Source organism: Sander vitreus, chromosome 7 (genome assembly GCF_031162955.1).
Source record: "Sander vitreus isolate 19-12246 chromosome 7, sanVit1, whole genome shotgun sequence".
In the NCBI taxonomy this organism is placed as follows: domain Eukaryota; kingdom Metazoa; phylum Chordata; class Actinopteri; order Perciformes; family Percidae; genus Sander; species Sander vitreus.
The window spans coordinates 9,137,221-9,149,436 of NC_135861.1; the positions used below are offsets into that span (position 1 = coordinate 9,137,221).

The following is a 12,216-nucleotide window of genomic DNA, read 5'->3' on the forward strand; positions in this document are numbered from 1 at the left end:
CACAATCACTTTATCACTTTTATGAAGGTAAAAAATATCCCATAGGAAGGTCTCAATCCATAGCGTTATGGGTGCTATGAATTAAAAAAGGCTATGCACAACACCTCCAAAAATGGCAAAAATGAAATGAAAAATCTGAAATGATCATCAAAAATTCCCGTTCGACTATTCAGCTCCTCTCTGTAAAAAGGTATAGTTTTTGGAATTCGATGTCATTGAGTGACTTAAGGACTTGGTGAAGTGAAGGAAAAAAAAAATCAAAACTCATAAAAATATGAGGCAATTCCAGTTTATAAAACTGGACAAGTCCAAAAGGGCTGGTGTTGGCTTTGTTCAGCAAAGAAATGGAGGTAATTAAACAGAAGCAATGACAATCATGAGGTGAGGGGAAATGCTGGAGATGCTGTTGAGAAGGTCTGGGGCCAGGCGCGAGAGGTGGCTCTCCGAGAACTCACATGGCGGGAAAATCTGCACCACATAAGCTGGCTGTGAATCAAAAGATTAAAGTAACAATGAGAGACGGAACTATATTTTATGATATTTCATTGTAAAACACAGGAACAATTAAAAAAGAAAAGGTAGAACAGAAAAAAAGTTTAAATGACCACAGACCTGATTAGAGCCAGGGTTGGGCACATTGATAATGCCAGCTGCCTGTTTGGCTTGCAGATAGGTGATGAAGCCACTTTTCAAAGCTTGGGTTTGACCAAGGACATCTTCTTGGTCTCGACCACAGGGTAGAGCCAGGAGCAAACAGTAGTCATTCTTCACCTGCCATGAATGATAAGTCTAATTCATGTAAGAATGATACATGACTTTACAATTAAGTCTCCATTTGATCAATCTTGTTGATCCAAACTTTAGAACCTGCTTTAGTAAAAACGAAAGTACTTACAGTCATTCTGCGTGCCACACTATCCAACTGAGAAGCCTCGAGCCTCATCCTCTGGACAATACGGAGAAGAGGACCTCCTTCTGTGGGCGGCAGGGAGCGCTGGGCCAGTATGGTGTTGCCAGAAACAAAGTGCAACTGGACAGCAGCCTGGTCGTTCTTCAGTGCCAACAGGCCTTGCCATACAATAGGATATTTCTGTACAACAAAAACATAACATGTTTTTTAAAAACATTTTCCTCTTTGGTATTGTCTTGAAAACATATTCCATGTATGATGACATTACTTGTCGATCTGTCTTCCTACCGTCAAAAGTTGCACCATATCAACGGAACGATGTCCCGAATGTTCCAGCTTAGCATCAGGCCTAGGATGCAGAGAACTTGATGGGGGTACTGCTTGCGAAGGTATTGACAGGAAGGCTGGAGGGCCTTTCTGTAGAGATAGATCTGGCTTATGAGTAAGACTCATAGGGGACGCCATTGGAGACTGGTATGAGGGGGAGACTGTATCCCGTGATATACGGGAAATGTGTGAAAGATCTGTAGAGGTAGCATGGCGAAGATGGGAACCCTCAGAGTTGGAATCACTTCCTCCCACATGTGACTGAGACATTTTACCCCTGTGACTCAACTCAGGCTCCGGCAGGACCTGATTGAGAAAAGACATAACCCACTTAATAGTTATGCATATTTTGTATTTGTATACAAATATGATCTATAAAATACAATTATATATGATACATATTACAATGCTAAAATATTTGCAGAATGTCAATAACAAAAGCATATCAAGTGACCTGTGACGATGTAATGCCTTGGTTAGCCAGGTTGTGTCCCGATGAAAGATGTCCTGTAAACTGGGAAGGAAATCCTCGCATATCCCGATATACTGGAAAGGAGCCCGCACCTCCTGGATGCATCAGCTGAACCCCATGTGGGTGAGATGACACCAGGACAGGAGAAGATGCATGGACTCCCCTGATTCTATTTTCGTTGGAGGATGGATGTATCAGCTTTCCTTCTGGTGGTTTGAGAGATTCTTTTGCAGAAAGGTCAATGCTCTTTCCCACTATAGGACCCTTTGAAGGCCCAGAGATGTTGCTTAGAGACGTTCCAATCTCTGAGGTGCGTGACTGTCTTGCTTCTACAGCCGCCTGTTCTCCCAGTTGCTGGTGCATGAGGATGCGCTGGTGCATGTCTCTGTACTGGTCCATGCGTATGCTTGGGTGGAGCCCTCTGTGATCACTGTGAATCATCATTACATCAGATTGGAGCTGGGGCACAGAAGATCTACTAAGAGCTTGGTTAAAGTGTCTGGGGTCTTCTTCACTAACACTGCTGCCACCACCACCTGATACTGACCTATTGGGACTAGAATGACACTGAAGTACCAAATCTCGGATGACATTAGGCTGCGGTGTGTTTGAGCGCTGTGGAGGACCTGGGTGTGATGAAGACAGGGAATCACCTCGCCTTCCATAGTTTATCCCAGACATTGGTGGGGTGTTTATCCTGGCTTCGTGAGCCATTGCCTGAGTGACACTGTGAGGTTGAATTATGACAGAGGACTGTTCTGAGTGTGGGTGATGCATACTAGAATGATACGTCGACATTGTTGGCATGCTATGACCCAGAACGACAGAAGTTCCTCTAGGAGAACTGCTTGGAGGACAGGCTTTGATAAAGTGTGAAGGGGAGTGAACAGCTGTCCGTGGGGACTGGGGTTCTTGCTTTAGGTGTACAGCTGACCGATCAGTTGGGATGCTAGGGCTGGGGCTCATGCGGGTTCCAGGTAGCGATGGGTGGTGTGGACTCATGACTGGGCTTAGGTTAGACTGCTGAACAGCTTTGCCAATGTCCATCTTTTTTGGCAGAGGTTCAGACCCCGGTCCTCTCTTGGCATGCTGTTGCTGTATCACAGCTTGGTTGTACATCAAGACTTGGGGAGAACTAACTGGCTGTTGGTACATCTTTACAACGCCACCCTGGGATGCGGTGTGATACGGGGCTTCAGATTTGTCACATCCAAGACTCTCCTTCTTTGTACTGGAAATGACAGGTTGTGAGTTATAAGACTGGCTTGTCAAGCGAACCCCTGTGTGCCCATAAGCTGTAGGGGTTGGGGCTAGTTTTGGGGTAGGCGACTGGGATGATGTGATAAGTGGGTCTTGCTTTATCGAAGATTTGGACACCGATTGCTGAAACTCTATATCACCAGCACTGGCTTGAGGAATTTGACTAATTTTGGCTCTCATCCTGTGAGGTCCATCAGTTTTCTGACCCGAATAACTCAAAACAACAACGCCCTCTGATGTATTGACCCTTAGGCCAGGATTGGAGCCTGTACTGTAGGGAGTGGTCTCAACAACAGAGCGCCCTCTAGACCCATCTTCTACTATATCCATGCCATGGTAGCGGTTATTCTCATTAGAGTTTGATCTAAATTTTTGCTTTGGAATAGACAGGCCAATGCTTCGGTTGCTTAGGGAAATTCGGGGAGTTTCCTCTGTATCATAAGGCATTGGAATTCGACTTATTACTGAGGTAGCAGGAGAAATAACTGTATGCTGGATCTTCTCTCCACAGTTCTGTTGGGACTCTGTCAGTGGGAAGGGTTTGTGTTGTATGAGCTGGGGGGGTAAAGGTGGTCTCTCTTCGGGATGTAACTGTCTTGAACCCACTGTAACAGAGGGATTTTCATTCTCTGACATCCGCAAAGGATCTGACAATGTAGATGTCACCATAGTAGTAGGTATAGAATTGCTGTTTGATGCAGACACATATTTAGGTTCCATCAGGATTTTTCTTAAGGTACTGGAACTAGGGTCAATATCCGAGGCCTTCGTGTCAGGAGGCATTGGGGTATTTGTTGAAGGGGTTCCAAGTGCAGTTGATGCTGGTGGAGGAGTTACCACTGTAACGTGGCATGAAGGAGCAACATAAATTCTACTTTCTTCAGTTCTAGGAGGCCAGTCAGGCGATAGTGGCATTTTGGCAGGCCGCAGCAGGGGTATGCCAAACTGGGATATAGGTTGTGGACGGGCAGGGGAAGGAGTAGGGGTAGATGGCTTTTCTGCCTGGGGATGCTTTTTACTATTCGATATGTTGCTTGGGCCTGAATAAAAGGCAGATTCTTTCGGTACAGGCTGTTCAACTTCAGGCTGTTCTGCCTCTTTTGGTGTGTCTACAGTTATAGCACTTGTAAGATCACGCCTACAAGTTGCAACAGCAGTGACCACAGAAGCTGCTGCAGTTGCACCAGCTGTAGCAGTGACTGCTTGTGAATTGATGGTTTCTGGGTCTTCTGGGATGGACTCTGGTAACTTGACTGGGGAGGGCTCTGGTTGTGAAACCTCTGCAGCAATATCCCCTTTCTTAGTAGCTGCACCTTTACGACTTCTCGATTTCTTCAGGGTTTTGGCTCTAACTCTGCCTGTTTTCTTTGGTGTCTCAAGTAGAGAGGTATCCTCAGCTGCCTTAGACTCTGCAATTTGCCCCTTTGGGCTGGGTGTCAGAGGACCATCTGAGTCTGCAGCAAGAATATTGTTAATCACCATGTGTGTTTCAGGTTCCATAATCTCATTGGAGGAGGGGGATGTCAAGGATTCAGGGGTAGGAACAAGAGCAGTGTAAGTAGGAGGAGCTGTGAAACCATCTGCATCTGCACATGTTTCTTCAGCTGTAATGGAATCAATAGCAGCTGCAAGTTCAGTTTCGCTTGCAGGATTAGCTCGCTTTTCCTCCTCAACCTCAGCTTCTTGCTCTACTATGACAGGAGGCAATATTGTAGGCTGCTCGGAAGGTGGTTCCTTATACGGCCGAGGAGGTTGCTCAACTGTAAGTTTGGCAATATTTTCAACTGCCTGCTCTAGTTCCATCTGCCGTGCTAAGAGAGCCGCTGGATCAGCAGGAAGTTCAGGTTCTGACAGGCTGTCTTCCTGTTCCTGTGCATCAAGTTCTTTTGATTCCTTTGGAAAACCTATCATCTTTGTTTCTGCATTCTCTTTTACTGTTGTCTTGGTTTTTGTAAATGTGGGAGCTTCAAATGACTCTGGCTCATCGTCCTCTGAACGAAGTAAAACTTTTACGTCATCAAGGCTTACACGGATCTCAAGATTTTTTAAGCTGTGTGATTTATCTTCAGTGACCTGCTTGGTATTTCTTTTCAGCCTAGGTGTTTTCATTTTAACACTCTTTTCAGGCAATTGTCTCCTCTCAGAGGAGCTGGTGTCTACCTTTTCAATATCCCCAATAGTAGATTTCTTTCCACCAGAATCTTTGAAGTCTTTTTCCATTCTGTGCACTGGTGAGCTTGCATTTTCCACCTTTTCTGATAGCTTCACAAACAGTTCAGAATCAGCTTTAGGATTAAATTCTGATTCATCATGACTTGCCAGATCAGCTTGTTCAGCTAGTACTGTAGTGCTCCCAGACTGTTTATCTATTCTACCTCCTTTCTTGTTAACTGGAGCAGATGAAGTCAACTGTGTTTGTTGCACTTTCTGTGTGCGGGGTGAACGCCATCCCTCGGAGGATTTTACAACCTCTACAGTAGTAGAGGTCTCTTTGACCTCTGTGTCTTCTTCAGTCATTTTCTGCTGATCCCCCTTAACTGGTGATACGTCTTCACCTCGTTTGACGCCTCTTTTAGGTGGGCGTCCTCGCCTTGTGTTGGTGGATGGAATTGGAATATCTTGCTGTAATGGTTCTTTATCAGCACCACGTTTGCGCATGGAGCGTGATGATTCAACCACCTCTTTGCCAGCTTGGTCGTCTTCATGTAGCGTGGCATAGACTGATCTTACATTCCTGCGACGTGTTCTGCCATGGATCAAACTTGACTCAAGGTTTTGCTCAGAATCTGATGCATGAATTGGTGACTTGGAAGTGGCTTTGTACTCAATTGATGCTTTTGGTACATCTGCCCGAGGAGATGAAGCCCTTTTGAGTTTCTCTCTGTCAATCCGTTCACTCTTTCGTGTTGCAGGTTTCTCAGTGGTAACAATTTGGGAAGGTTGAGAAGTACGTAATACTGCCAGTGATTTTGCCCTTTTACTCTTGGGCTGTCTGCGGTTTGGTAATGGTTTTATTTCAGCCTCCAGCTCTGCCATACATGCCTCACTATCTGTCTCAGGTTTCTGAGATTCCTCAAAATGTTTTGTTTCCGGATTTTCTATTTTAGGTTCAGTCTTAATTTCAGATTTTTCTTCAATCTTTGGATATTCAGAGTATGTGAATTCTGCCGTCTCTCTCTCAAAACCACTTAGGGAAGCACCGGGAGTGGGAGGCTTATCTTCCACAAGAGGATTATGTTCCACTGCCAAACTATCTCCAATTTTTGCTGCGGGTTCAATTAACTCTTTTGTTTCCATTTCATTTTCTGGCCCCAAAAGGACGAAAGGAGTGGTTATGGTTAGCTTAGGAGCAACTGGTTTGAAGTCTTCCATAGGGAAAGAATGAGATGGAGATACCTCAAGAACTGGCTCTACGGTTTCTTCTTTGACAACTGACACAGGTTGATCTGAGGATGGAATTGAAAATTCTTTATTTTCTGATGAAGACATTTCTTTCGGGGAAGGAACAAATGGTGACACTAACAAGGGGGGGCTGGTTGATTTGTCATCAACCTTCAGTACTGGCTCAGATTCCTTATCAGACAGCACATTATCAAAATGCTGCACTTCATCTCTTTTAATCTCCACCACTATTGAATCATTCTCAGTATCAGGTGGAAGATGGTCCTTGTCCTTTTGTTGTTGAAGCTCCAAAAACCGACTATGGAAAAGCACTATGGGCTCTTGTGACATGTCACTTACTCCAGATTCAGGCTGTGCCTCAGTAGCACCTGGCTTAGCAAAAGGCATGCCAACTCCAGTTTCTAAATCTTGGTCTTTACGTTCAAGATGCTGCAAACGCCGGGAATCCTGTTCAAAGATTGAGCTGTGCAGGAAGCGAGAGGCAAACAGGTCTTGTCGCTCTTGGTCCTGTGGCTTAAGTTCCTCTTTTTTATCATGCAGCTTTTCAACAGAGTCAGTACGAATCTTTTTCTTATACCAAGAAGGAATAGGTCGAGGTGCTAGCGTCACTTTGTCTTTATCTGAACAGCTGTGGGAGGTTGGAAAGCGTGAGGGGAGAAAGGACCAATTATCTTCTCTGGAGGAATACAGTGTCTTGGCTCTTTCAAGGAGTGCTTTAGTATCAGGAGTTATAGTTTTATCTAATGCAAAAGAATAAAACTTATTCTTTTCCAATGAGCCTGAAAGCTTCAGGTCTGTCATCCTCTCGTCACGTTCCCTGAGGATATAAGACAAGGAACTATTGGACTTGGGAGAGATGTGTTTGCTATCTCCATCATCATCTGAATCAGACTGCACTTCTCCAGGTTCCAAATCCTGGCCAAGGTGTTTACGGATGGTTTCACATTTTGCAATATCACTGGGGAAAGTCATTTCCATTCTAAGTGAATCAGACTTAATCTGTCTTTCCCAACGTTGCATTAACTCCTCATCACAGCTAAGCAAGGTTGTCTTAAGCTTTGGGAGCTCACTGTCAGAAGACTGAAAATGTGTGGATGTCAGGCCCAAACTGTTTTTCAATGACTCTGTGTGTGAAAATCTCTCATCTGTTGTTGGAGAAGATTTTCTTTCTTTGTTTATAACGGCCACAGAAATCTGGGCAGTTTCATCGTCCTCATTTGCAGCAAAGTGACCATGTCCTATTGAGGAGGTTATACTCTGATAAATGTCTTCATTCAACTTTTGGGAACTTGGATAGTTGCGCTCTCTTTTTGCAGTGACTATTTCAAAGTCAAAATGTTCTAATTTCTTTCGTTTACTGGAAGAGAAGTCATCATTGGCCATATCCTGAATTGGTTTCGGAACATCATGTATTATATAATCTTTATCAAAGTCATGAGTCTCATTACTTGCTTGGTTTTCAAACTTGACTAACTTATCAGGATCACCAAGCTTAGGTCGGAGCCATAGACTCTGTTTTGCGCAACTATTCTGGTCAATGTGCACAAAGTGTTCATCTCCGTCATCCGAGTCAATGCACTTCCCTTTTCCTTGTTCGTTTTCAGACAAAACTTGTTTCTGTTGTTCTTTTAATTCATCCAAATCAATGTTGCCATCATCTAACATCTTTGTGAGACTGGAGCTGTTTTCACTTTTTGATCCCTCCAAATCCATTTTAAGGTAGGGAGAGACCAATTGATCTGTAGAATCTTCCGGCAGCTCCCCTAGCCGTGATTGCTGCTCCAGAGAAAAGCCTACAGAGTTGCTTTCACAGTCTCGTCCATCTTTAGGACTGCTAACTGAAACCATCCGGACACATTTATCCTTGTGGTGCTCCTTTTTATGCATTCCTTTTATCAAAAGGTTCTTATCTAAATCGGTCTCCTTAGCATTGTTCCATAGTTTATGAAGTCCGGGTCTAACAAGATCCTCCTCACTTGTTCTCTTATGTCGATCAGTTTTCCCGGAGTCTTCAAAACGCCTTTTCCTTGCAGCCAATCGATCAATATCCACAGAAATACCACTGTCAAATCCCATTTCAGATTTTCCATGTTTTTTGGATTTGATTTTAGCATCCTTGTCAATAACCTTGTCAATAACCTCCACAAAACTGTGCATATTTTTGTCTCTAGGCACCTTTCCATGCTTAGAGATATCACTTTTTGATGGTTCTGAGCGGAATGGAGGACTCCTCTGGTCAGCTGACGGTGATACCAATCTAGGACTGTCACTCCCACCCCTCGGTATTTGTTTTTCTTGGACAGATTGACCAATCAATTTTCCTTCTTTTTCTTTAACACGTGTCAATTGCACAACACAAGGCATAAGGTCTAACCTTCCTTTGCTCAAGCCTTCCTTTGGAATTTTACTGTTTTTACTTCGAAGGATGGACTCAGGGCTTACATCTTGATCAAGTTCAGGTTCCGTCTCACATGCTTGGATAATAATAGGTGATGCAACTTTTAGCTTTTTAAGCCTCTGTTTCTCACTTTTTTCCTTTTCCCCTCGATCTTTACGCCCAGCCCGCTTCTCCTTTTCAACCAAATTCCCCCTTTCAACTTCAAAGACTCGATCCTTCTCAAGTTTGTCAGTTTTATTATACCTTTCAGTGCGTGCTTTTTCAAGTTTTTCGAATCTGGGTGGTGAGATTGAACTGCAGCTACCACTTCTTTCAGAAGACTGGCAACAAATACGCCGATCTGAATCACTCTGTATCCTCTCGGAGAGTGAAGGAGATGCAGTAGGGCTGGCAGGATGACGAGAGGCAATGTGAGATGGACTTTGGCTACGCTCAATGGTCCTCCTCCCATGATCTCGTCCACGATCTGTTTCAAAGCGCTCCCTCTCTCTTTCACGTTCCCGTTGCAAATAGCTGTATTTGCGAATGTCCTGCTCATAAGGATCAGCTCTGTATTCTCGAAATTCCCGGGGGTCTTCAAAGTATTGTGGATCATAGTAATCTCCCTGATATGGGTCCCATTCAGTGTAAAACTCCCGACTTCTGGCAGGGTATTTGCGACGTGGATCTTCAGTATATGTTCCTGGTGTTCGTACATTTTCATAATATTGTCTTTCTGCTTGAAATTCGTATTGAGTTCGTCGATCATCCCTGCCAAGAAATAAAAACCCCAAATAATTTTTCATCATACTTCGGCATCAATAATGTTAGGTTTAACATTAGACAGTATAGGAGGCAAACATATTATCCCTTAAGGAAACTACACAAACCTTCTTTCAGAGAGAATGTCATAAAAGTCTCGAATATCCTGGCCAGATGCCTGCATTGAACGATAGAAAGCCATCTGACTTTCCTGATTGGCAAAATCCACCTGAAGAAAAAAGAAGGGTAAGTTGCATTTTTTACAGCATGTCAGGCATTAAGAACACTAAAAAATTACAGATTCCATTTACATTTTCAAGCAAAGCTTTGTTTCAGTTACCTTGATTTTACTGCCCCCTATCTTCCACCCCTTTGTGTCTTTGACAGCGGCTTGTGCATATTCAATGTTGTTATACAGAATAAGGGCCATTCCTTTCATTCTGTCAAATACAACCTGTGAAAGACAGAGAAAATAGAGTCCCAAGGTGCCAGAAAGTAAACAATGGGTAACTGTGAGGGGGAAAATAAACAGACTTACCTTGACAACATGTCCATAGCGGCAGAAATGACGAGTAAGAAACTGCTCAGTTGTGTTTGACGCCAATCCATCCAACCAAACACACGTCGTTGGCATACTCTTTCCAAAGCCCAGCTGAAAAAGAAGAAGGAAAAAATGTCAAATAGATGTTAATTTACAGAACAGTTTATACAAACCATGCTCATAAATAATACTTATGGTTGTTAAAGACAAAAATGTGGTAGTAAAGCCATGATTTTAAATTAAGGTGATAATTCTCACCTTGAGTCTATTGTTACCAAGGTACTCCCCATCCATCTTCTTTATGGCCTTACAGACACTGGCGATGTCGCAGTATTGTAGAAAGGCATACTGAGGGGCTCCATTCACCTTCTTAATGTCAATATCCTTTGCAGAATAATGAAAACAGAAATATGCTGTCAGTAAGTGTGATCATTTCAAACTGTGCAGCATGGTAACTATTGCATATATGGCCCGATTCCTAAACCACTTCACAGCATTGACCTACCACTATTTCTCCAAAGCGTTGAAAGATGTTAAGCAGGTCATGGTAAGTGGTGGTCTTCTCCAGGTTTCCAATGAATAATGTCCGTGTGGCCTTTGGATGAAACTCGTCTATCCTCTCATCCAAGGGCCGAAATTCGTTCTCACTTTCTGTCTCTGACGTGCTTATTGTAACCTTGTGTGTTTTGTTGTTTTATGTTTGTGCTGCAATATAGTCAATGATCAGAACTTACCGGGGCCATTCCAGGCTGTGACTTCGATTTGCATGCCGAAAAAAAGCTTTCCCTTTGATGCTCCAAGTGCTTTCTCTTGGTCCTCTTGCTGGCGAAAAAATACAAGCCCGTAGCGCTCCTCTGAAGCTCCATGGATTTGTACAGATGTGACCTTCCCATGTTTCTTAAATTCATGGAACAAACCATCCTTCAGGCTCGTATCTGTAGTAAACAGATCAAATATTTTATTAATTTTTGTATACTGAAAAAGTAACAAGTTATTATTAAATTATTAAACTATTGGTAATCATTTTTTTATTAAAATGTGGCAATATTTGAGGGATGTACAGAAATAAAATGCACTACTATTTGTGCAAAAAAGCTTGTTGTGCTTGCAAACCGCATGAACCCCTTTTAACTAACCTGTAGAGCGCACAGGAAGATTTTGGACCTTGATGCCAAAGCTTTTACGTGGTTCATCCTTGTCAAGGGAGGATAAAGGAAGTGCTGAGGGTGCAGGAACAGCAGCAGATTGCACTGAACGTGCTGGGGAGTCATCACTTGAACTACTGCTAGAATCACTGTAGCAAAAAAAAGGAACATGGACTTATATGTTGTTGCAAGCTTCACAATCTGAAACTATCATTATCAATGTACGATCAAAAGGTGGTTATTTTCTGTTGCGGTCACTGGTTGTTGCGTTTACCTACCCAAAAAAAAGTAAGAATCTAGTTATTGTTAGGGCTGTGTATTGGCAAGAATCTGGCGATACGATACATGGGTCACGATTCAATATATTTTGATACTGTGCGTAAGGCGATATATTGGGATTTTTTTTTAAGTATTAAAAAAAAGACATGATGTTCATAAAAGTCAAAGAAGTTTACTTTAGGTAAACAATTCAGTACACAGAAAATCAAACTACCAGTTTGGGATTGTGGTTCACAGGTTCTTATTGAGCAAATTGTTATATGCTAAAGTAGGCCAAAGTTCAGCCATAGCTACATTGTTAGCTTCTAGCAAAAAGTCAGGCACTGCTAGGCACTGTTAGGCAATGACACTAGTGGTGTGTCTCAGCATAGCCATCTAGCAGTAGGGGGCTTAAACACAACATAAACCACTGTCTTACATGAATGAATGAATGAATGAATATATATATATATATTTTTTTTTCCCCCAATATTGCCTTTTTGAAAATCAATACAGTATTGCAAAATAAAATATCGCGATACTCAAGTGTATTGATTTTTTCTTAAACCCCTATTGTTATTTTTACCTCAATGAAATCATAAATTGCTATGAATATGTATACTGTATACAGATTTATCATTTTGCAGTGAAACACCAAGTATAAGAGAAATGAGAAAAAAATTCATAGATTGGATAAAAGCCAAATGCTGTATTCAAATGTTAAGAACAGCAGCTAAAATGTGATTTTTGTAAACGCTGACT

At 42.6% G+C, this 12,216-nt stretch overlaps 1 protein-coding gene across 2 annotated transcripts in view; it reads right to left on the minus strand.

The window, feature by feature from the left end:
- Positions 1 to 12,216, minus strand: part of spen (spen family transcriptional repressor) — a 25,169-nt gene continuing 12,953 nt past the window's right edge. Inside the window, exons 4-15 of one of the 2 annotated variants that reach the window (XM_078254500.1) lie at positions 11,188 to 11,345; positions 10,786 to 10,986; positions 10,557 to 10,708; positions 10,310 to 10,435; positions 10,049 to 10,162; positions 9,851 to 9,964; positions 9,639 to 9,739; positions 1,692 to 9,519; positions 1,199 to 1,543; positions 896 to 1,090; positions 613 to 771; positions 1 to 486 (exon numbers count right to left, since the gene is read on the minus strand). In XM_078254500.1, coding sequence (XP_078110626.1) covers positions 355 to 486; positions 613 to 771; positions 896 to 1,090; positions 1,199 to 1,543; positions 1,692 to 9,519; positions 9,639 to 9,739; positions 9,851 to 9,964; positions 10,049 to 10,162; positions 10,310 to 10,435; positions 10,557 to 10,708; positions 10,786 to 10,986; positions 11,188 to 11,345 — 9,625 coding nt within the window. In that variant the 3' untranslated portion in view covers positions 1 to 354. Of the gene's footprint in view, positions 487 to 612; positions 790 to 895; positions 1,091 to 1,198; positions 1,544 to 1,691; positions 9,520 to 9,638; positions 9,740 to 9,850; positions 9,965 to 10,048; positions 10,163 to 10,309; positions 10,436 to 10,556; positions 10,709 to 10,785; positions 10,987 to 11,187; positions 11,346 to 12,216 lie in introns of both variants that reach the window. The other variant, XM_078254499.1, reaches the window with a different exon arrangement.